This window comes from Mus musculus, chromosome 7 (assembly GCF_000001635.26).
Source record: "Mus musculus strain C57BL/6J chromosome 7, GRCm38.p6 C57BL/6J".
NCBI lineage: Eukaryota > Metazoa > Chordata > Mammalia > Rodentia > Muridae > Mus > Mus musculus.
In genome coordinates this window covers 134664041-134689289 of record NC_000073.6, presented here as the reverse complement: position 1 = coordinate 134689289, position 25249 = coordinate 134664041, and the positions used below count along the sequence as shown (strand labels likewise).

At 49.3% G+C, this 25249-nt stretch overlaps 1 protein-coding gene across 1 annotated transcript in view; it reads right to left on the bottom strand.

The window, feature by feature from the left end:
* The window catches only part of Dock1 (dedicator of cytokinesis 1), a 502961-nt gene extending 484358 nt beyond the window's left edge, over nucleotides 1-18603 (bottom strand). The window contains exon 1 of the mRNA NM_001033420.2: nucleotides 18446-18603. Within this exon, the coding sequence (NP_001028592.1) occupies nucleotides 18446-18491 (46 nt within the window). The 5' untranslated portion in view covers nucleotides 18492-18603. The remainder of the gene's footprint in view (nucleotides 1-18445) is intronic.
* Nucleotides 18604-25249: the final 6646 nt, after the last annotated feature.

Genomic DNA, 25249 nt, shown 5'->3' with positions numbered 1-25249 from the left:
ATATGAAACCAGAAATGTTAATAAAAACAGGAAAGTCTCTACTCTGCTATTCCACAGTAGTGGGAGGAGCGGGTAGTGACACACTTCCAAGCCAAGATGGGTCACTATGAGATTAGTGATAAAAAGCCCAATGAAGAGAGTGTGTGTGTGTGTGTGTGTGTGTGTGTGTGTGTGTGTGTGTGTGTGTTATACACTTACACATGGAAGCCAGAGGACAGCAGGTATCTGCCTGAATTGTTCTCACTCTTTTTTTCTTTAATTTGAGGAAGGGTTTCTCATTGAACAGACAGGCTAGTGACCACCAAGCTCCAGAGAACTGTCTGTCTCTACCTGACCACTACCTCAATGCCACGGTTACAGGCATGCAAGACTCTGGTCAGCTTAGATGTAGGTATTTAGGATTTGAACTCACATCTTGTAAGTTACAACAAACACTCTCTTGTCTACTGAGTCGTCTCCCCAGTCTCCTAGTAAAAATGTTATAAACTGGTAAAAACATAGAATAAAATGTAGACAGATCTAAAAGCAAATCACAAAGCTGCCGGCCATATCTGAAAGTGAGTGGCCTACTTTGCAAATGACGCTGCACTGCTCAACAACACAAGTCCTGGGGCTGTACCCTGTGAGCCACTATCGCTCAACCTCTGTCCTTAAGAAACACGTTTGCCCAATCCTTCATTTCCAAGGACTGTGATTTCTCATTCTGAAGGCTCATTCCATGCTAATCCCACCTTCACATTCCTGCCTATAAATCACAGAAATCAAAGGGTGACGCCATGCAGACAAATGTCCACGAGCCCTTGACCACATCTGGTCCCCACAGGCAAATGCCAGTCAGACAAAAACTTCCAATGGAGACTTTGCGCTTGGTTAATCTGGAGCAACAGGTCTGAAGAGGTGGAGACCCTGAAGAACTGGGTTCCTGTTCCCTAACTTTTTCAAACCTTTCACCCACCTTGCACCTACCCCAGCCCAGACTTGAGCACTGCAAGGGTCTCTTGCCTCACCTATGACGCTAAACAGAGGTTTCCAGAGACAGACCAGCTCAGCTCTACCTCCCAAACCTCATGTCCACAGCCAGATGAAGGAGCAAGCGGCCTGCTGGCTGATCCTCCTGCTTTTCCACCCGCTTCTCCTTACACGTGGCATGATGTGGTGGCCTCTTCTGCCTGCTATTTCAGCAGTAAAACAAACGCATCACAGTTCCGGAAGCTGGAAGTCCAGGATGAAAGCATCAGCATGTTTGATATGTGGTTCCCAGACATCCTCTCTGTGCCAAGTCCTCACATCGAAGAAGAAAGACAACTCTTAGGGAGGCCGCCGATAGAGGCACCCTCTTAGTTAAGGTTTTATTGCTGAGACACCATGGCCAAGGCAACTCTTATAAAGACAACATTTAATCAGGGCTGGCTTATAGGTTCAGAGGTTCAGTCCATTATCATCAACGTGGGAAGCATGGCAGCATGCAGGCAGGCATGGTGCAGGAGGAGCTGAGAGTTCTACATCTTTATGTGAAGGCCACTAGGAGAAGACTGGCTTCCAGGCAGCTAGAATGAGAGTCTTAAAATCCATGCCCACAGTGACACACTTCCTCCAACAAGGCCATACCTACTCCAACAAAGCTATACCTCCTAATAGTGCCACTTCCTGGGCCAAGAATATTCAAACCACCACAGGCACTATAGTTGTCAGTGGGCAAAATCTAGAATCATCTTAGAGACAGGGCTCTGGGCTTGCCTGTGGGGGTCATCTTGATTGCCTTTATGGGTCTAGGAAGACCTGCCCACCGTGGGTGGCAGCATTTCCTGGGCTGAGTACATTAACAGGAGATAGAAAGCTGAGTAGCAGCAGCACTCATCTCTCTCTGCTTCCTGATTGCAGCTATGATGCAACCAGCTGCTTCAAGCTCCTGCTCCCTTGACTTCACCATGGTAGACTGGACCCTTGAACTGTGAGCTAAATAACCCTTCCTCCCATAAACTGCTTTTGTCAAAGTATTTTTATCACAGCAATAGAAAAGAAACTAAGACAGGCCCCGCCCTCAACACCTCACAAGCAAATAGGTTTTGGTTGACAGAGACAGCAATCTACTCAGAATGCTGATTACAGCTAAATAGGGACTTCTGAGATTTGGGGTTTAATGCCTTTCTATATTGTTTACATTCTTTTCATAACTAGCACAAAATAGTATTAAAGAAAATAATGGGAATTGTTCTAAAAAAGATTCTGAGTGCTAGAGAGATGATTCAGTGGGTAATGAATGTGACAGTCACACAAGCATGAGGGCCTGAGTTGTGAGTCCCAACATCAATGTAAAGAAAATGCCAGATGTGGTGTTAAACATCTATAACCACAGCACTGGGGAATAGAGAGACAGGCAGACCTGACGCTCTTGCTGGCCAGCCAACCTTGCAAAACAGTGGAGCTCTAGGTTCAGAAAAAGACTCTGTCTGGAAAAAATGTAATGGAGAGTGATCAAGGAAGACACTGGTGTACGGAGAGTGATCAAGGAAGACACTGGTGTCAGCCTTTACTTGCACCTGTGTGTGCATACACGCACGCACACACACTCACTCACACATACACACACACACACACACACACCCTAAGACCATAAGCAGGTGTGAGCAATGTGAGGCCCATACGCTAAACAGGGCTCAAGAGCTATGACTAGTCTTCATTTTCTCACCGCTGAGATTAAAGTGTCTAGGTACACAGCAGTTGAAGTTCACAATATTGTGAGTCTCCCTCGCCTCCACCTACTTCTAAAAGATTTTCATCCCAGTAAAGGAACACGGACTGCTAAGTAATCATTTCCCTCCTCTATCCCCAGGCAGCCATTAATCTGTTTGCCTATGGATTTGCCTGTTATAGATAACACATATCAGCAGAGTCCTGCAATATATGTCCTTCTGTGACTATCGATGGTCTCTTAGCATTAATGTTTGCCAAGCTCTTCCACACTGTACCATGAATGGGTGCCTCACTCCTATTTATGACTCAGTAATATTTCATTGTTTTATCCACTCATCAAAGGTGGACACTTGCTCATGTTCCCTTCTGCGTACTGGGAGCAGAGCCACTATCAACATTTGCGTGTAGCATCATTAAACTATCATTATTTTTATAGGAAGCATACCCATGGGGGGGAGGGGGAGGATTCATTCCTACAGAGCTTCTATATGTGATTTTTTTTTTTTTTTTGAGTAGCTGGCAAACTGTTTTTATAGATATAACATTTTCCGGCAGTATCACTTGTCAGTGACTCTATCAGTGCTCCAAGCACCCTGGACCATGCCTCTTGGTATGCAAAGTCTAGCACACTTATCAAATAAACTGGACAAGAAAAGCGGCCCATCTCAGTTTGAACAGAGGCTGCTAACTGTCCCCTACAGCTGTTTAATGTTTGGCATTACAAAATACTTTGGCATCGATTCTCTCCTTTGACACCTGTCTTTTCATCGCATTTGGGGCAGGAAAAGCCAGAGGCAGAACCTCCACTGACGGATCATCTGAGACCACAGACATGCTTGAGCCACACTGTGGAGCTGGAGCCAGGACTCAAATGGCATCCGCTTATACATTCATTCACCTTCCTTCTAGTCATTACTGGATGGAGAAGTCTTTTATCTTCAAACGAGACTTGAAAAATAGCCTTGTATCAAGATTCAGTGGGAGAAAATCTAAGACCATAAAAATCCCCAAAATGCAAGTGATAGTCCCAATTTACCAAGAGAATATCTGAGCTATAAAAATATGACTCACCCTACCCACCCCATATGTCCACTCATTCAAACAGCCGGGACACAAGAGAGGAAAAGAGTTTTGAGGTCACTGCCCCATACATCTACTAGACCACTCTGTGGGTCCCAACACTAGCCTGGAAGCAGCAACACAAGCCACGTAACACACACACACACACACACACACACACACACACACACACACACACACGACTCCAGTCTCAGGGCTGTTGAGATAAAAAGCTGTCCCTTCACCTATACACATGGGCCACACACCACATGCTGGGGACACAGGAAAGGATCTACACAACCCTGGCAGTGGAACAGGGGACACAGGGATTGGAGGAGAACTGAATTGTGGTACTTCAGAGAGAATTATAAGAAAGCCTTGCTTTGCAAGCTGGGTAGGAAGACAAGGGTGAGCCTGGAAAGCCAAGTGGAAAGCCAAGTGGAAACAAAGAACGTCTAGACAGCCAAAGAAGCCTGTGAAAAGGCACTGTGGCTTATCAGACCACAAGGCATTAAATTCCTCAGAGTCAGGGGTCGAGGAGACCACTAACCCTGTGGGCAAAAACACCAGAAGTCACCTTGAGGCTCACAGGCCAAGTTCATCCCTCCTGTGAACGGTAGTCCCTGAAACCACTCTGACCCGAGGTCCTCCATCCCTGTAGCCTCACCAGGCCAGTTCTTAGGGCAGCACCCCACCAAGAACTACTTAAGGGTTCACAGTGGCCCAGAATGAGGGCTAAACAGCCCAACACACGCTCTCACCTTTGAGAAATGGGCAGCCAAACACACAAGACAGAAAGGACTTGAAATAAATCGTACTAAGTTAATAGAAGTGAGGCAATTTGGAAGAAAAATAATCACATTTTCCTCCTGCTAAGTCATTATTTGTCCCTGGTAAAGTCAATTATGTTAAAGAAAATAAGTTATTATTTTAGAAAAATAAAAAAAGAGGCTTGGAAAGTGCTTTTATTTTTACAAATAAAACTCTGCGAGCTCCCTGGCATGGTGCACACCTTTAATTCCAGTACTCAGGAGGCAGAAGCAAGCAGATCTCTGTAAGTTCAAGGCCTGCCTGGTCTACACAGTGAGTTCCAAGACAGCCAGAGCTGCACAATGAGACCGTGTCTCAACAAACAAATTCTGAGCAAGACTGTCTGGGACAGGTCTCCAGTGACTGGCTTGAGTACACTTAGAAGAAATGCAGGCCTGGCTGGTTGGTCCCCAGGTCATTGTCTGAGCTCTAACAGCCAGGTAGGATAACTCAAGCAATGTTACCAAGACCTGAGTTTGCTCCCGAGTACCCCCATACAGTAGAAGCGATGAACCAATTACTACAAGTTGTCCCCTGACCTTCACATAACATACAGTGGCCCACATACACATGCATGCATGAAAATAAATGTAATTAAAGACAAAAAATGTAGGGGCTGGAGAGGGAGGTCAGCAATGAGGAGCACACACTGCTCTTGCAGAAGCCCTGAGTTCAGGCCCCAGCTTCCACATCAGGCAGCTTGCAACTGCCTGTCACTCCACTCCAGAGGAAACCCATGCCCTTGGCCTTCCCAGGGCACTTGATCACGTATACCATCCTCTCCCCCACCCCCACCCCCCACATACATATACATATAATTAAAAATAATAAAAATAAATCTTTTTAAATAAGAAGCTTCTATTTGCAGCAAATGATTAACAGAGACCCATAACTAGCTACTTAGCCACAGTAGACTGCAAAATACTCAGCCCTAAAGGGAACATACATACTACATACACACACACACACACACACACACACACACACACACATACACACACACGCGCGTGCACCTCCTCTACCAAAGCTTTGGGATCATTGGATGAGGCAGGGCAGGAAAGGTGTAAGAGCCAGCGGCCATGAACGAAACTTCATCTTGTGGACACAGCAAGGCAGCTACACATATAAACTCATGCAGGTCGTGGCAGCATACAAAAGACATGGACATATCTGTGGAGCATTTTCTTGGTAGCTCATTTGTTGAAGGGAGGGCCCAGACCATTGTGGACTGTGCCAACCCTAAACAGGTGGGCCTGAGCTATAAGGAAAGGCAGATGAGCAAGCCAATAAGCTGCACTCCTACACCATATCTGCTTTAGTCCCTGCCTCCAGGTTCCTGCCTTGAATTCCTGCCCTGACTTCCTCAGTAATGAACGTTGACTGAAGTGTAAGATGAAATAAACCTTTCCCTCTCCTAGTTGCTTTTGGTCTTGGTGTTGATCACAGTGACAGAAGAAATAACTAGAACATAGTGCAAGGTCAGTGGCACAGAGAGACACTTTGCTGACAGTGAGAGCAGCGGGAGTAGCAGGAGCAACAGCAGCAGGAGCAGCAGGAACAGTAGGAGTAACAGGAGTAGCAGGAACAGCAGGAGTAGCAGGAGCAAAAGGAGCAACAGCAGCAGGAGCAGCAGAAGCAGTAGGAGCAACAGGAGTAGCAGAGGTAGCAGGAGTAACAGGAGCAGTAGGAGTAGCAGGAGTAACAGGAGCAGTAGGAGTAGCACGAGTAGCAGGAGCAGCAGCAGGAGCAGCAGCAGGAGCAGGAGCAGCAGGAACAGCAGAGGAGCAGCAGGAAGAGCAGCAGGAAGAGCAGCAGGAGCAACAGAAAACAAGTCAGAGCTTGGCCATCTTCCCCTAGGAAATGCTTAGCAATGACTGAGACATGGGGTGGGGGGGGGGGGAGGGGGGGGTTCCCACCCAGAGACAGAAAGTGCATCCTTCAAGGCTCAGGATAGCTCTTGTGACAAAGACTGACCAAGCCCAGGAAGTGAGAAGTAACCAGGCTGAGCACCCTGCTTGACATGAGTTAGCTCCTGTGATCACAGAGTGTTTTCCTGAGGTAAAAATTTCCATCATTCACACTCAGCACAAGGGGTGTACAACCTGAGAAACAGGGAGGCTGAGGGGACATCCTTAAAGGGTGGGGTACAGAAGCCAACTACGGGGTCTGCCTGCAGACATTTCTTCTTCGTTCTATCTCGCAGGCAGCTTAAGCTCCCTATGTGGACAGTGCAGGAAGAGCTAGGTCTCTCCTTCTCAGATGGAGGCAGCTGGCTCCCGGCCTGAGCTATGAAGGCTATGCCCCAGCCGCAGAGGTCCGTCCCCAACACTGCCTATGGGGATTCCGGAAAAGGAAACAAAGCTTCAAGAGCCCAGGGAGACACACCTGCTGGCTCCCATCCTGTCTATGTCCCCTCCTCATTCCATCCTTCCCGTCAGGGTCTGGGGAATCAGAATCATTCACAATAGATCCTCAATCTTCCCTCCCATCTATCCCCGCAGCCTGGCTCAGAGCAAGAGGAATAGTCAGGGCAGACAGGACAAGCCCTACAAAGCTGGGAACTGAGCAGAATCAGGCACAAATGTGCCAAACCAAGGACAACAGGACATGGGGCCACCATGAAAACAGGTAACACCCATAGTTCATTCATTACTGATCCCCTAGAAATCCCCAAAGCTCCAGAACCCAATGAGAACTCACTCAGTGGCAGAACCCCAGCCTGAGTAGACAGCAGGGTCCCTGCATCAGGCATGTCCACACCCCATTGCCACTGTATCTACATACTCAACAAGATTCCTGGGTGTCGCCCAGAACTGTGCAGGGTGAGGTCTGGAACGTACATGAGCCACCTACTCGTACCTGTCTGTCCACATCACGACATCCCAATTTCTGACACAACATTGGCTGTGACGGGTTCAGACTGGGGACTGTGCTAGAATATGAGACCCAGAAGGACAACTCTGTACCACCCGTACCCAACAGAGCTGAGAAACAAACAGAAGGGAGTTGGGGGGAGAAGGACTGGAGGAAGGCAGGGAAGAAGGGAGGGAGGAAAAAAGGAAGGAAGGGAAGAAGGAAGGGAGGAAAAAAGAATGGGGGACAGGAAGGAGAAGGAGGAGAAGGGAGAGAGGGGAAAAGGTCAGGGACGAAGGAATCAGTGAAGGGAGAAGAAACTGAACAGGAAGGAAGGGAAAAGGAGAGGAAGACAGGGAGGAGGGAGAGGGGAAACAGAACAGAAAAGTATAGTGAGGAGAGGAGAAGAGGGAAGGGGAAAGTGAAGAAAGAAGATGGAGATGGGGGGAGGGAGAAGGGACGGAGAGTAAGAAAAGGAGGAGGGAAGGGAGGAAGAAGGTAAGAAGGAGAGAAGAGAAAAGTAAGAAAAGGGAAGGAAGATAGGGAGGGTCAATACAGAAAAGACGCTTAAGGCTTTGCTTCCTGGACTCAGCAAGATGTGGATCATCTTGAAACCCACAGACACCAAACACGGCCTCAGTTCTCAGCTGCATCTCTTCTCATTTCTGGGGAAAGCAAACAACTGTTTACCATTGCGTTTCAAAAATAAAAGATGAGGTGAAGTACATTCAAACTGCTCATGATCAGTGATGCCAAAGGGCCCATTCCAATCTACATCCTGATTAATAGAAAGTGTCAACAGGCGTGGGTGGGCAGGACTACCAACTTCTGGGTTCCTCCTTCTCCACCTACCTGCTGTGGGTGAGGCAGAGAGCTGTGAACCTGTGTGACACCAACATAAAGCAAACTTTAACTGTATGAAGCCAGCAGAATGCACTGTCCAGCCAGAAGCAGGCAGATAGATCCCTGTGAGTCTGAGGCCAGCCTAGTCTATGTATAAAGTTCCAGGCTAGCCAGGGTTACATAGTGACACCCTATATCAAAAAAAAAGGGGGGGGGGGTTAAAAAAATTTTAAAAAAGGCAACATAATAGCCAGAACACTTGCGAGAGCAGCTAGCAAGCAGCCAGATGCAGAAAGGAAATCGTGACTGTTACATTTCTCTACAAGCTTATCTAATGTGATTCTGTTAAACAAATCACTCAGGGTGGCACACAAATTGTGTGAGGCACTCCCAAGGTAATGGCAAATCACAGCTTTAAACAGCACCTGGGAAAGGCTGAGGGACACTTTCGGAGACACAGTGACAACGTCAAGCTGAGCCTATACCCTGTACTTTTATGGTCCCCTGAGAAACCAGAAAGAACTATAGCCACTCAGGCCAACTCAGTAATACTCTCTAAAGCTCACCCAGTTTCACCTCTCACTCTCCTGAGAGAAGCTGCCAAAGCTACAAAACAATGACTAAACAAACAAACAACAACATCAAAACAGGTGTGGGGAAGAACACCTGTGTTTGCAGCACTCGGGAAGTGGAGGCCTGAGGGTCGGGAGTTCAAGGTCATCTTCAGCTACTTAGGAGATTGTGAGGCTGGCCTAGGTGGCACAGTGAGGTCTAGGGCAGCAGACTACAAACTAAAACTTTGTCTCAAAAGGCAACTACCAAAAAAAATGAATAAATCCACAACAAGGCTCTCTGTGCCTCCAAAAGTGAGCGTGCTTAATGTCCTCCACCACATGCTAAGCACCACAGGCACCCACGAGAAAATGTAACTTGCTCTCCCACCTGCCTGCTGAAGGCGGAGGGTGCCAGTGTGCTTGTACCCAGATTCCCTCTTGGGTGCAGCTGTGGTGACTTACTTGGTAGGCACAGAGCCAGCACGGCTTCAAAATTATCACAAAATTGGAGGCATTTATTTGTCCCAAGGCCAGTCCCTTCCCTGCCCCTTTAGCTCCCCTGTGACTCCGTGGTGCCACATCACTGAGAGCCTTGTGAGTTTGCCTAGGGGAGAGAAGCTAGGCTCCCAGTGCAGTACGTAAGGCAGTCCCTGGAACAGACAGTGTGCAGTCCACGGACAGTAGCAAAGGTGCAGTCCCAGCACCAAAGGCCATCCCTGTCACTGCTGCAGAGCTGGGATTCAGGAAGCACAGTGCAGCTGGCTCCTGTCACAAAAACACACCTTCTGAGAACCGGGAAATGAATCTGAGCAGGGTGTGTGAGCGCCCAGGCCCAGTGAGGCTTGAGAAAAACAACAGCACCAAATACTGCTCACATTCAGGTCTAAAACTGCCTGAGCGAGCGCATTGTTCTGGCACAAACTCTGCTGCTGACTTCCAGGCTGACCCAAGGACATTTCATCTGCCACATCCCTCCGGGAACCTTACAGGAAAGAACAAAACAAAGCCCAGGGGCCATGAAGACAAAGGAAACTCAGCTGAGTCTTAAGGTACACTGCTGAGGGCTGGGTCGGGAGCCTGAACATCTGAACGCTGGAGTTACAATCTCACTTTAAACCTATTATGCTCTTTTCTGTTGCTGTGATAAAATATGACCAAGACAACTTAGAGAAGGAAGAGTTTATTTGGGCTTGTGGTTCCAGAGAGACGAGAGTCTATCCCCCAAATGGCAGGGTGGCGTGGCAGCAGGCAGACATGGCAGCTAGGAGCAGACAAGAGCAAGCTGGGAGATCACATCTTCAATCACAAACAAAAAGCAGAGGGAACAAACAAGAAGAAAAAAGAAGCCTCTGCTCTCCAAGCCCACCTCAGACGCTTCATCCAGCAGGGCCACACATCCTGAGCGTCCCCAAGGAGCACCACTACGGGGACAGACTCACTCGAACGACCACAGAGCCCCAGGATGGAACTTGGGGTAGAGGGGACAGCGAGGCCAGTCATTGGGTGGCTGGACTCAAACAAGGTTTTCAATAAAAGCCCCAATTCAATAGGTCTGGACTCATTTGTTTAAAGGAGGAGAGGTTAGGGCACACACAGCAGAGTAAGATGAGGTGAAGATGACAGTCTGCCAGCCAGACAGGGGCTTGGTCATAGCAGCCCCGCTAAACTAATACACGTCCTGTGCACGTGGGTCTTCATGACAGCCCCAAGAGCTGCCCATGTTAGCAGGAGCAAATCCACAGCTGTGCTTCCAAGCTGCCTTACAGAGAGCATTAGCTCCTCTGAACCCCACATCAACAAGCGTTCTCCCCGCTTTTGGGAGAGGTGCAAAGGAGGCTGGGAAAAGGCTCGGAGGCTTGCCCCAGTCACCTGCGGCATCTCCATCTTGAAGATGTCAAGGTTTCATGAGGAAGCTGTGTGCATGGGGGTGGCACCTGATGGTGCTTGACGGCAACCTGTCAGAGCTAAAAGCCAACTCTGGTGTGCACCTCCTCTCTTTGCTGGTTAGCGGTTCTCAACTTGACACAACCCTACATACGCCTAGGAAGAGGGAACCTCACTTGAGAAACTGCATCCACCAGGCTGGCCTGTGGCACATCTACAGGGCACTTACTTGATGGCTGGTTGATGTGAGAGGGCTCATACCTCTGTGGGCAGTGCTGTCCCTAGGTAGGTGGGCCTGGACTATCTAAGAAAAGTAGCTGAGCAAGGCCAGCTAATTGTTTTCCTGCTTCAGTTTCCCTGGATGATGGACTGTAACCTGTAAGCCACCTTAACTCTTTCCTCCCCAAGTTGCTTTTGGTCACAGCAACAGAAAGCAAACTAGTGCAGCAAGTCACCCAAGAGCTTCCCAGCACACTGAAACAATTGCAAACGCAATCGTGTGGATGAGTGGCCCACAGCTCAGTTACACACTGCTAATCTTGCAAGGCTGGCCAGTCACACTGCCCCACCCCCTCCCTGCTGTTCCTTCAGACTGAACAACTACCCTTCCACGAAAACACGAACAATTGTCTTCTTCCTGTTGGTAAATAAAATATTACCTTTATACTATTATTTTATGTTAGTTGGGGGAAGGGCACACATATCATGGTACCCACAGAGGTCAGAGGGCAACTTGCAGGAGTCCAGGGTATCAGACTCAGATCCTCGAACAGAAAGCAACTTTAGTCATTGACCTCTTCTGAGGGCCAGCCCTAAACAACTTCTCAGGTCAGTGGCCCAGGCCCTGCTGTCCCTCCCTGGAGCGCCTCCATCATTGTCAGCCAGCACATGCTGGCCTCCACACATACATGACATCCAGACATCAGAGAATGGCTGCCCTGGGGAGACACACACTCCAGCTATCCTGAGACACTGATGCTCCAGTCAGCCTGGGTAAAGGGAACAAAGACAACAGCAAAGGCAGGAAGGACAGAAAGGAAGGGGTACGTGGCTGGTATAGGCAGCCCACGCAGCCAGTGCAGCAAAGGCTGCCAGTTTCTTTTAAAAGCTAAATAGCCAGGACCACAGAGGAGGCTCACAGGTAAAGTGCTTACACCAAAGCATGGGGACCTGAATGTGGGCTGTGGTACCCACATGAAGGCCAGGCACAGTAGTGAGCACCCATAAATATAGCAATGATGGAAGGGGGTGGGAACAGAGGGATCCCTGGAGCCGGGTAGCCAGTCTGCTTAGCCAAAATGATGAGTTTCAGTTCTCGTAAGAGACCCTGCCTCAAAACAGAAGGTGGAACGTGATGGGGAAAAGCACTTGACATTGACCTCTGGCCCCACCCCTCCCTCTCTCAAAATGGGAAGAAAACGAAGAATCGTCACATTATCCACCTACCACAGGACTCGGCATTTGCATTCCTGGGTATCTCCCTTCCCACCCCAACATACACATGCACACACACAGAGAGACATACACAGACAGAGAGACAGAGAGATAAAGAGAGAGAGAGAGAGAGACAGAGAGAGAGCAGCTTTATCCATAACAGCCAAAACACTCAATAGGAAGAAGGGAGGAACTGGACGACAGACACAACAACCTGGTGGACCAAAGACGGAGAAGCCCCTGCGTGCACAAAGACCAGTGGAGGCTGTCTACTGTAGGAATCCACTTGAAATGCAGAAGTCTAGCCACAGGACAGACTAACAATTGCCAGGTCTTGGGGAGTACTGAAGTAGCAGTGGCTGCTAAAGGACAGCATGAGAGGCCTGGGGACACTGCAGCTTGACTGCATCGACATCCAGACCCTGGCTCAGTGACTGTATAACCAGTCTGGTGGGAAGCAAACTGAAAAAGTGAGTAAAAGACCCCTTTATGTTCTTACTTTTTGTATGACTGCATGTGGCCACATTGCTTGAAAATGCCAACTTTAATGAAGGGGGGGGGGCGAAAGGAAGGAGAGAGGCAGAAGGGCAGGGGGAGGGAAGATGGGAGGGGGGAGAAGGAACGAGAGAGGGAGGATGGAGGAGCTCAAGTACTACTGAAAAAAAGCTGCTGAGTTCCCTTATATCCGCCCAGAGAACTCAGCTCTTCTCTGGTCCCTGCCTTCACTGCCTGCAGCCACAGGAGTGACCCAGAACCAGCCTGAAACTGATTCCCACACCCTAACACAATCCTGTTCAGACAGGTAATATTCTAGAGTGATGGTATAACAATGCATTTAAAACATTTGAGTTTCAAAGTAAAATCGGATTTGGATAAATATAATCCGTGCCCTAATTCAGTTTCCCTGCAACTCCAGTGACTGAAATGTGTGCGTTCTAACTTACTTAGGATCCAATCGAATGTTTTATCCCTAAGTAGCGGCCAGCTCAGCACTCTGGGTAATGAATGAGGCCTCTACCACTACTCCCTGCCCTCCCAGGGGTCTTTGGGTGTTCTTTGAAGCAAAGACCAAGCCAACAAGAACACACCCCATGTTTCATACTGACCAAGCAGGATTTTAAGAATCACTTGCCTGGGCCACAAAGTTAGGCCAGCCTGAGCAATACAGTAAGATTCTGTCTCAAAAAATATAATATAGTATAGTATAGTATAGTATAGTATAGTATAGTATAGTATAATATAAGAAAGGAAAAGAAAATCAATTTCCTAAGGACTATGGGTGTTCGTTCCATCTAAGTAGGAAGTCCCTCATCATCACATCACCAGCCCCCCATCTCTCTTTCCCTTGCCTTTGGCATTTTGACTTTTTTCAAGATAGTCTCACTATGTACCTTTGACTGTCCAGGATCTCACTGTGTAGCCCAGGCTGAGCAGAAACTCAGATTGCCTGCCTCTGCCTCCAAGTGCTGGGATTAAAGGCAGGTGTGTGCTCTCACGCCCAACTTCCTCATTACATTTCTTTCTTTTTTTTTTTTTTTTTTTTTTTTTTTTTTGGTTTTTCGAGACAGGGTTTCTCTGTATAGCCCTGGCTGTCCTGGAACTCACTCTGTAGAGCAGGCTGGCCTAGAACTCAGAAATCCACCTGCCTCTGCCTCCCAAGGGCTGGCTTAAAGTTGTCCCTTAGTAAATAGCAAATAAATGGAGGCCGGCAAGATAGGTCAGGCGGTGAAAGGCACTGAGGGTGATGACCAGAGCTTGATCCCCAGTGGACCCACACAGTGGAAGGGAAGAACCAACTCCTATACACTGCCCTACGGCACGCATGTGTGCACCATGCATGGCGCCTGGCGCATGCATGCACACACAAATAAATATAATAATGTTTTCTTAAAAGTAAAACAACAGCAAGCGCCAAGGATAATATACCTTCCCAATGCCCTCTTCCTCCTGGGGTTCTCTGCCTGAAAGAGGAGGGGTGAGGAATGCTGGCCCCACTATCTTCCCTGCAACTAACAGAGCTCACGAACCCATGTCGCTGTCCACATCATAGGCTCTGGTTTTCTACTACTGCCATAACAAACTACCCTAGTTAGATCCCCTTAAGCTTACTCAAATGCATGGCTCCACACTTCTGTAGAGGCCCAGTGGCTGTGGGTCTCAAACAAAAGCCTGGCCAGCAAGGCACCCACCAGGAGACTGCAGGAGGAATCGACTTCCAAGCTCATCTGGGATGTTTGCAGAATCATACAGTTTTATGAGCCCACACTGCCTGGTAGTCCTTAGCTTTCTGGGACCTCAGTCTAGTCCCTGCAAGTGAACCCCTACATCTTCCTGCAACTGCTCATCAAGTCCTTCTCTGGTGTGGGACCTAGCTTCCCATTCAACATGTCTCTCTTTCCCACTCCCTCTGCCAAGACCTGCCAGCCAAGCTCCCAGAGCCCATGTGACCCCATCCCATACTTCATAGGCTCAATCACACTGCAAAGCCTCTCTTCGGTATCAGCATATCACAACTCACAGGGTAGAGATCAGGCTGTGCACAAGGCTGTGGGCCACCTTCCGCAACTGTGAACACACTGTCCCTAAGTGTGCTTCTAGCCCACGCTGAATCTGACAAACAGGATCCATCAAAACGTATTAATTCTAGAACACAGGACCCTGCCATAGCTGGGATGATGGGAAAGATCATCTAGCCAAGCCCTTGGTGTGACAGCTAACTCAAAGTTTATACCTGCGTGAATAAGCCAATCCCCTGAACACGGCCCACCAAACCAAGCCCAGGAGTTAGGGGGGAAGCCAGCTGGCAGCCTATACAAGCAGCAGCCCCTACAAAATGAATCATGGGAACCCCCACTTCCTGCCCTGGCAAGAGCCACACATCAGCCCTTTACGCTCATCTCGATTTTCCGGAATAAATAAATAAATCACTACAGCATCTCATTTACAAACAATGCTTCCAAGAGTCCCCAAGCTCATCCGAACAATGAGCTGTGATTCATGTTTCCAAAAGCGATGGCGTTTGATCATTTTCCTTCTCCCTCGTGATTCATGCACGGGCCAAGTGGCTGGAGTGGAAGCAGGGTCCACCCACCAGAGCCTCAGGAGAGAAACACAGGCCTGTTGTTAAGGCTACCAAAGAGAAGGCTCGAGTTAGTATGGGGGATCTTTAGTAACTCTCCCTTAGGGAGAAACAGCCAATCAGCCTGCATATAAGAACTTGCAACCTCCCCAGGGAGCATCTGTCCTATGAGCCACTAGGATCCTCCCAGTACAGACTGTCAGACACGCAGAGAGCTGGGGTGTCCCCCCAACTCTGACACATGGAGACGCTAACCTTCAAGGTGCCTTCTGATGCCTGTTACACCCAAGCTCAGCTGTCTTATCCCATCCTGGTGAAGAGAGACACGGGTCCACTTTCTCCTACACCCGACAACCTTTCACACTTTTGCTCGAATTTCCTGGCAAAACCATCACCTAGACCAACGGTTCTCAACCTGTGAGCATGGCTCCGGGTGTGGGGTCACATGTCAGATATCCTGCATATCAGATATTTACATTATGATTCATAACAATAGCAAAATCACAGTCATGAATTAGCAGCAAAATAATGTTACAGTTGGTGGGGGTGGGGGTCGCCAGAGCATGAGGAAATGGGTTAAAGGGTCGTAGCATTAGGAAGGTTGGGAATCACTTTAGTAGTTCTCCTGTGAGAACTCTGCAAAAACAGTTTTGAGATTAATGCATTAGCAAAAGACTTGATGTCAGAAGTCACATCCAAGAGTGCCTTTGGGAGGGTGTATGGCTTCACTGAGACAGCCACAGCCTCTTGGGCTGCTTGCTTCCCACCTCTGGAGAGAGACCCTCCTGCCCCTACATAGGAATGTCTCCCCAACTTCTCCAGGTAAAGCCACACTACAGAACTACAAAAGGCGCACTGGAGGCAACATCCATGTCTCTAGGGGACGTTACAGCAAAATGTAGTGCCACCACCACCCTACCTACACCCCAGCGCTGGATTGATATCTCTCTCTCCCTCCCTCCCTCCCTCCATCTCCTCTCTGTCTTTCTCTGTCTCTGTCTCTCTCTCCCTCTCTCTCTCTCCTCTCTCTCTGTCTCCTCTCTGTCTCTCTCTGTCTCTCTCCCTCTCTCTCTCTCTTCTTCTCTCTTCTCTCTCTCTGTCTCTCTGTCTCTGTCTCCCTCTCTCTCTCTTCTCTCTCTCTGTCTCTCCTCTCTGTCTCTCTGTGTCTGTTTCCCTCTCTCTCAAGTGAAGTCCCCACACCCAACAAAAGAACTCACAGTGTTTCCACTGCTAAATGTTTTCTGGCCTTTTGCTTAGAAAATACAGCTTTTTTCCTTTTGAGATACGCTCCCACGTAGCGCAGACTGGCCTCAAACTTATTATGCTGCAGAAGATGAACTTCAACTTCTGATCCTCCCAAGTTCCGACTTTACTGGTATGCACCTCACTACCACCCTGCACTACAAACTAGGTTTGGACTAACTGCCCCCCCCCCCGACACCCCCACCCCCACCCCCAACCTCTCCCAAGCCATTTTCTTTCCTATCTACAACCCTTCATTCCCAAGGCTGCTGAGGTCTCCAGCCTGCCTATTTCTTTCTCCCAAATGGCAACAAAACAGTCTTCCAACTTAAAGGGAGTGGAGGATGCTGGGGGGGAGGCGGGGGGGGGGGGGCGACGACACGACCCACCAGATGTGAGGATGCATGCCTTTAAACCTAGCAATCAGGTGATAGAGACAAGTAGACCTCTGTATGAAGCCAGACCAACCAGGGCTACATAGTGAAACTCTGTCCCCCCCCCAAAAAAATAAACAAAAAAAAATCAAAGAAATAGACTCCCCTCCCCAATAATCCCAAGGCACCGTGGCAGTTGCAGCAGAACAGGGATGAATGTGAACCCACTGTTGCCAGGGTTCAAACCCAGCAGCTCCCATTACTATGCTACAAGGGTAAAGCACAGGGGGCAAGTTTCTCCACTACCCGGGAGTCCTCTGCAGGGCCCTCCTTCCTCAACTGCACCCCGACTATCTGGCTTTCTGCTTGCCCCTGCCACTCTTCTAGCTGTTCTTTCAACAGTCCTGGGCAACCCCAAGAGAAAACCTCCCACACCCTGAAGCCATCCTAAGTAGGACCCTCATCCCAAATTAAATAGATGGGACTCTAACAGCCCTTCCCAGCTCTGCCATGGGCCTCTGAAAGGTCGGCCAAGCACAGGTGGAGCTCAGCTCCAGTGTTCACAACGCAGGGAAAAATCCTCCAAACCTGGGTGTGGGCCTAGAGTGGAGGTAGGGGCCCTAGGCTTCTCCAGCCCTGCCCCCATGGCCACCATCTCCTACTTGTTACAGAAATAAGTAACTGGAGTTCAAAGGAAGGACACGGCCTTGTAGACTGGAGTCTCCGGGAAGCTTTCAAAGACAGCGGGCTGGGACATGAACTAGGCCTGCAAGACGGTGCTGAAGGCATGCCTAGAACAGACAGCTGCTGAGAAAGTGCCCCAAGGCAGCCCTTAGGGTGGAAGGCAGCAAGCTCCCCTAAATGCTTGCTTGCAAATCCCCAAGAAATGCCTGCTTGCAAGTCAGAGTCTCTGCTCAGGTGAGGCTGGGCGTCAGAGGATCCTTAGGGAAAAGAGAGCAGGAGCCTGGAAACGGAATGGTCAAATCTGGAATGCCAGCGAGCCCTGAGGCCTAGACAGACCTGACTTTTGATGTGGGCTAGCTGGGGGGCGAGACAAGGTCTGCAGGGCTCTGGGACTGTCTGGCCATTGAGGAAAGCGGGACTCCTTGGATCAAAAGTAAGCTTGCAACCCTACTCCTTCTACCCCCTAGGGAAGCGACAAAGGCAAAACCAGGTCCCCGCCCTCGAGGTCCGTTTCCAGAGCCCCGGGGACACAGGAGCGCCTGAGTGTCCCCTACCATCCAGGGCGGGAAAGGCGGCACCGACCCAACCCGGGAGGCGCAGCCACTCCTCACGCGAGAAAAGGAGGCTTCACAGATCCGAGCGCTGCACAATGAAAAGTGTCCACCCGGAGTCCCGGATGCCAAACAGAAGTTTCCCGAAGAAGCCAAAACGCACACAAACAATGACCCCGGGAGCCCCGCGCACGCAGGAGCACACGGGACTACGACAGAGCGAATGCGCGGGAATGAGGAGCACGGTGGACCCCGGAGGGTCCCCGGGTTCCCCACGCGGGCTCCAGCCCCGGGCGGGCCGGGCTCCGCACCGCGCGGCAACAGGCTGGGCGCCGCGGCGGGGAAGTTGCGCGCGGGGCGGGCGCGGGGCGGCGCGCTGCTCACCCACGCCGTACTTCTCCTCTCGCTTGGTGGGGACCCAGCGCGTCATGGTGGCGCTGGCCGCAGCCCACTGGAGCCGCCGCTGCTGCCGCCGCTGCTCGGGCAGGAAACTCTGCGCCTAGGCCGCCATCTTCCATTCCTTCCCCGCCGCGACAGGATGGGGAGGAAAAAGTTTGCGGCGGAGGCGGTGTCATGTGGGACGGGGCGGGCGGAGCGTCGCGGGCCGGATGGGAAAGGCCGGGAGCGCCGGCGAGAGGCGGGACGGCGGCCGGCTGTAGCCCGCCCAGGCGCGCGTGCCCTGGGGCTCGGCCCGCCGGGTCCCTCGAGGGACCCAGGCTGCTTCCCGGAGCCCATGGACGCCCTGCATGCTGCAGGAACCGTGCAACTCACATCCTCTACTTTCCACTAAACACCGTGCACCTCGCACCTACTAATCTGCACTGTATGGTCCTCACCCTGCACTGTCTACTCTGCACCGCATCCAGCACTCTTTACCCACACTCTACTTTGAACACCGAGCACCCAGCATCCCAAACACTCTGCACTCTGTACCATACAGGGTACACACATACACACACACACACACACACAACACACACACACCACGCACACCATCCTGAACACTGTACCCTGCACCTCACAAAGTGCTATCTTTTCACACACAAGCGTGCACGCGCGAACACACACACCACAAATCCTTATAGCCCTCTAGGCCTGGATCTAACACAAATAGTCAGACACCACACATGTACTCACTGGTGTGAAGTGCGGAAACCCCAGTTCTGACCTGGTGGAGAGCGTTGGAGCAGAGCTAGGAGTTCATCGTAGTTCATTCATTCATTCAAAGTGGGCACCCATTTTGCCAGGGTCTGAGCGCATTGAGCGTGCCTAGTAGCTGATGGGAGTGGTGATGTACAGTCAGCACTGGTAAGAGAAGCCTAGGAAAAGACTTTGCAGCCCCTGGGTGTTTCTAACAGCCCAGATCTCTTTGGGTGTTGAGGGTCTGGAGCAGCACAATGAGGCTCCTAGTTTGCAGCAACTTTGAGGCGTTCAGTAGGAACTGGGCCTGCTGAAGTGGGGAAAGAGAGGAAGTGGGAAGAGAAAGGAAGCCAGTTCCAGCTTAGAACAAGCAGCTCCTAGCAACTCTAATCTGAAGGAGGCTGGTCTCAGACTCACCCAGTGCCAGCCACCCACAAGTGCAATACTTCCGATTTCTTCAAGGCCTGCCCATAGACACACCCTGAGCGTTCATTAGAATCCAAGAAAAGGTTAAAACTAAGGGGAGGGGTGCAAGGGGACCTCGGGTCCACAGCAAGCTATTAGAAGGGGCAAATGAGATTGCATATTCTACTGTGTGCCCTCTCTTGCATCCTAGAAACAATGACAAAGACACCAGCCTGGGAATCTTCAAGGACTAAAGGAATGAAAGTTTAAAAGAATGAAGGCTACATTGTGTAAGATTGCATGTCAGAGCCAGAGAGGGGCCAACTCAACTAGAATTGGAAAGGTCAGGTGCCTACCTGCTGTAGACAGGGCCACCCCAGCCTGGAGCAGTTATATCAACCCGTCCAGAATGCAGCTTAAATAGCCAGGAGCTCCTGGATGGGGAAGGTGAGAGAGAACCTCCCCAGTTCAAGATAATATACAACTAAGATTTCTAGCAATTCAGCCACTGATTCATAGAAAGTCACAGGCTCCTTTCACTGATAAGGAACTTCAGTCCCTCAAAAGGGAAGCTGCCAGGGCTCACCTCCCACGTGGCCTCCAGCATTCACTAAAATCCGAAACCTCAAGGGTTCAGGCCTTGAGGGTGGGGTCCAGTAACTCACCTGCTCCAAAGAGAAGCAACCAAAGGTGCTAACCAGAAGTGGGGTGCTCAGAGTCAAGTGCCTGGCCCACTTTAGGTCAAAAGAGTTTCCCTGAGAAAACTGTCTTAAGCCTGGACTTTAAGGATAAGCAGAAATGAGTAAGGGGAAGTGGGGAATTAAGTGGATGTGCAAGGGGCCTGGGGTGGAAAGAAATGCTGGTTTTTAAAGGAAGGAAGAAACCAGTAAGGCTTATTTAGACGTGACCCACGGAGATGCTCCTGGATAGAAGGGCTTTCTAGGTCTTCCTGGGATTTTGGAAATCCATGAAGAAAACCAGGAAGATGGATTTCAGGAGCACACATATTATCTTCTGTGCCTCATTTCAGTTCTGTTTTTGAGGCTCCATATGAGAGCAGATGGCTTGTGTTGAGAACAACCAGGCGCCTGAGATCCAACAGTCCTTGAAAGCATGCCCTGCTGTGGCCAGCTGTGCAGTCACTCTGCTGTTGCTTCTGCCTCATCCTCCTGGTGCTAAACCTCAGGGTCCTGACGGCCCCATACGTGAACCAGGACTGCTGGCACCAACCTCATGGGACATCCTGAGGCTCTCCAGAGAGTGTAGCTATATAAATCAGCAGCAGACCCAGAGCTGACGGCCTCCTGTCTCTCCCTTCCTCCGTGTTCATTGTTCAGTAACCTCAGGGTACACATTTTCACTCTGATAAAAAATGACTGGTACAGGAAGCTAGGGAAGTGGGTCAGTGGGTGAAATGCCCAATATGCAAGTTTGGATCCCCCAAATTCAAAAAACAAAAAACAAAAAACACACAAGCATGGCAGCACACACCTGGAACCCCAGATGGGGAGCCAGAGACAGGAGCTCATTGGCTAGCCAGATTATCCCAACTCATGAGATCCAGGTGTAATGAGAGACCTAGCCAGCCATTGAAGAATGCACTGACGTGAACCTATACCTGCACATGCACACATGTGCACATATATCTATGTGTGCAGGAGCACACACCTATACAAACATATACATACAACACACATCCTGGCTTAATCTGGTTTTGATTTCTTGTAAGAATGTTATGCTAAAATAGACTTACAAATCAGAGTTTTAACTTTATGTTACATTTTTATTTTATTATTGAAGGGAGGGATCTGCATCCTTGGAGGTCAGAAGACAACTTGCTGCAATCAGTTCTCTCCTCCTATATCCCAGATATCAATTTAGAGGTCAAGGTCTTGACAGCAAGCAGACTTGTCTCATTTCACTACAGACTTACACTCATTTCTCTGGCCTGTAAGTCAGTTTTAAAACTTCAGGTGAGCCATGGCCATGTGTTGGAGACAATGTGGCTGGAGACTTGTCCATATGCCCATATTCCTTGAAGCTCAGAGATTGGTCATCACCCACGGGCAGGCATAGTCACATCTTGTGGCTCAAAATATCACTATCTCCTTGTCCTGTGTGACCACACTGGTTCAGTATTCGTTGGTTCCCTGAGCCTTGGGATTGTGGCAGTGGCATTTTGAACTCCTGACTCATAGCCACAGATCTTCTGCCAGGCCTCATACCTCTGCCAACTGGCTGCAAGGCCCGGAGCTCCTGAAATCAGTGATGGATCTCATCCTCAGCTAATGTAACCACAGGGTAGGGAGCCAGGGCTGTAGTCCACCTGGAAACCCATAGCCCAATGGCCCAGCTGACGCATTGGCAGGAGCACAGACTAGCAACTTCCCACTGAAACAGGGGGCTGACAGAATCAGGGATCAGCACAACAATATTAGTTTAAAATCTTGATTTTTTAAAAAAAATTTTTTAAGTGTCTCTCACTGTGCAGCCTTGGTCAACTTACAACTCAAAATCCTCCTGTCTCAGCCTCCCGAACACTGGGATTATAAGTATGAGTACCACTCTGGGTTAATTTCATGTGTGAGAGACAGATTCATGTAGCCACAGCTGCCCTCAAGTTCACCCTCAGATACAGCCAACAGAAGATGGCCTTGGACTCCTGATCCCGCTGCCTCCATCGCCTAAGTTCTAGTCTTCTAGACATGTGTTACCACACACAAGTACTTTTAATTTGAATGCCTTTACTATGCAAACCCAGGAGATAAAGACACCAAAGTTATGTTCTGGTAGAGGTACCAAAAAGCCCCATAAATCGACATGGCCACTCTGGGAGGCAAGCAGATGAAAGTGGATAAGGAAATGAGAAGTCTATTCACAGACAGAGGCCTAAGCAGAGCTGGTTTGACAGCCGAAATGGGAGGGAGTTAGTATTGCTGCAGAGGCACCTAGATGCTGGACCACTGAGCCAGGGGCAGGTACAAACCTCACATCAGATGTGCACTGTAGTACAGTGTCACGAATAAGTGTGACTGTGGACCAAACTTCCAGTTTACAGAAATAGAAGAGACTGGGAAATAATTAAAATAAACATAGAGGGCTGGGGAGATGGGCTCAATAGATATGAGTACTTATTCTGCATGTGTGAGGGTCTGAGTATGAATCAAAATGTTGCTGTTGTTGCTGTTGTTGTTGTTGTTGTTGTTTTAAAGCCAATCGTGACCACGTTGGCCTGTAACCCTAACATGGTGGAGGGGTGGAAGCAGGCAGATCCAGATAACTCGCTGGCCAGCCAGTCATCCAATGTCAAAACAAAAAGCGTCTGGTTCAGCAAGAAATGCCATCTCAAAACATGACACACAAGGTCCTGATCTGGTCGCCATGTGCAAAATAAAGCAAAATTATTTACACTTGGTGAAGGGTCTGGGTGTGTTGCTTTCCTCTGCTTTGTTTGTATGTTTGACACTTTTTCTGAAGTGAGATGGAGGTGCTGGGAAGAGAGGCGTGGGGACTCAAGGCCACTTTAAGTAGCAGTGACTGGGAGTGGCTGCATATCAGCAAGCTAACCCAGCCGTATTGACTGCCTATGCCTATGTGTTCCCTCCTCAGCCAACAGGTGCCCTGCTTAGCGATCTCCATAAAGGTGAGTAAGGCCTTCCCCAGGCATTAAACTTTTATCACTCACACAGAACAAATATACTATTAAGTGGAGGATTCTGCATCCAGGCTGCTGGTGTGCCCTGGGGGCCTGTGTGACGTGACTCTAGATGCAGACCAAGCTGTACTTCCCTGTACACAGGAAATGAGCTCTGACTGGGTCCAGGGACAGTTGTTACAAAAGGAGCTGCCTGGAACTGATGGAGCTTGGATCTAGATTGCCAGGCCACTCCTGGGACCTCAGTGTCCTTCGAAATGCTACATTCATTCACATAGTCAGCCAGAGACCTTGGTAGCTGTCCAACTCTGACACTGTCACCTGACCACTCTGCTTTCTGCAAATTTCATGGAGTATTATGAGCATAGATTCACACAGCAAGGATCCAGATGAAGCAACAGTTTGCCATCATGGTTATAAGTGGTTCAGAATTTTGGGCTTTAGAAACGGTGCACGCCTTTAATCCCAGCACCCGGGAAGCAGAGGCAGGCGGATTTCTGAGTTCTAGGCCAGCCTGGTCTACAAAGTGAGTTCCAGGACAGCCAGGGCTATACAGAGAAACCCTGTCTCAAAAAAAGAAAAGAAAAAAGAAAAGAAAAAAAAGAAAAAGAAACGAGTGTGGTATGCACTATTGTTTCTCTACTCTCTTTATGAAGGCAGATGCTGAGCCACAGAACAAAACAGGGGTCTCTGGAGAGCCTAAAGCTCAGAGTGGAGGCAGATTTGGAATTTCAGAGAAGCCTACTGGACTGGTTTTCTCATCACTATGATAAAAAGTCTAACAAACACAATTTAAGGGGGTTGGAGAGATGGCTCAGTGGCTAGGAGCACTGACTGTTCTTCCAGAGGTCCTGAGTTCAGTTTCCAGCAACAACATGGTGGCTCACAAGCAATTGTAATGGGAGTCAGTGACATCTTCTAATGTGTGTGATGACAGCAACCATGTGCTCACATACATAAAATAAACAAAATCTTAAAAAAAGGAAAAAAGGCAATGTAAGGAAGGAAAGGTATGTTTTAGCTCCCAGGGTCAGGGATACTCCATCATGGTGGAGAAGACATTAGCTGGAGCTTGGGGCAGCCCATCACATTGCACCTCCAGGCAGGAAGCAGAGTGGGGTGGAAACTGGTGCTGTGGGAGGTTCTGGACCATTGTGGGCAAGAAGAAGCAGGCTGAGCAAGCCCTGGGTAGCAGCATCCCACTGCTGTGGCCTCTGCATCAGCTTCTGCCACCTGGTGCTTGCCCAGTTTGAGTCCTGTCTGACTCCCTTTGAGGATAGACTGTGATGTGGAAGCATAAGCTGAACAAACTATGCTTCTGGTCTTAGGGGCTCAGCACAGCAATAATAACCCTAAGTAGGACAATTGCTGCTGGAATGGCACTATCCCTGTTTAGGGTGGGTTTTCCAATATCAGCTACCCTAATCTAGATAATTTCTCAGACTCACCCCAAGGTTTGTCTCTTAAGTGATTAAGAGATCCTGTCAAGTTGACTGTGTTTACTATCACCCAATGTAGTATGGTAAGTAAGATGGGGGAGGAGGAGGGGAAGGGAGAGGAGGAGGGGGAGGAGGAGGAGGAAGAGAGAGAGAGAGAGAGAGAGAGAGAGAGAGAGAGAGAGAGAGAGAGAGAGAGAGAGATGTTCTTAGAGATGGGTCAGTAATGAAACTTTTCTTGAAACCAACATGGGAAACTATTATCAAGTGAAGGATGCCAAACTGTCATCCAAAGGAAGGTTCCCACCTTTGCAGAAAGGCCAGCTCAGCAGCAAGCCATAGGTTGCTCTGATTGTTAATAAAACTAAGAACCAATGGCAAGGCAATGAAGCTGAGCCCAGGGGACTTAAGTGCACCCTATGGCAAAGTCCAAGGTTTATTAAAGGATGCATGATGTCTGTGGTAGTTTGAATATGCTTGACCCATGGGAAGGGGAATTATTAGGAGGAGGAGCCTTGTTAGAGAAAGTGTGTCACTGTGTAGGAAGGGTTT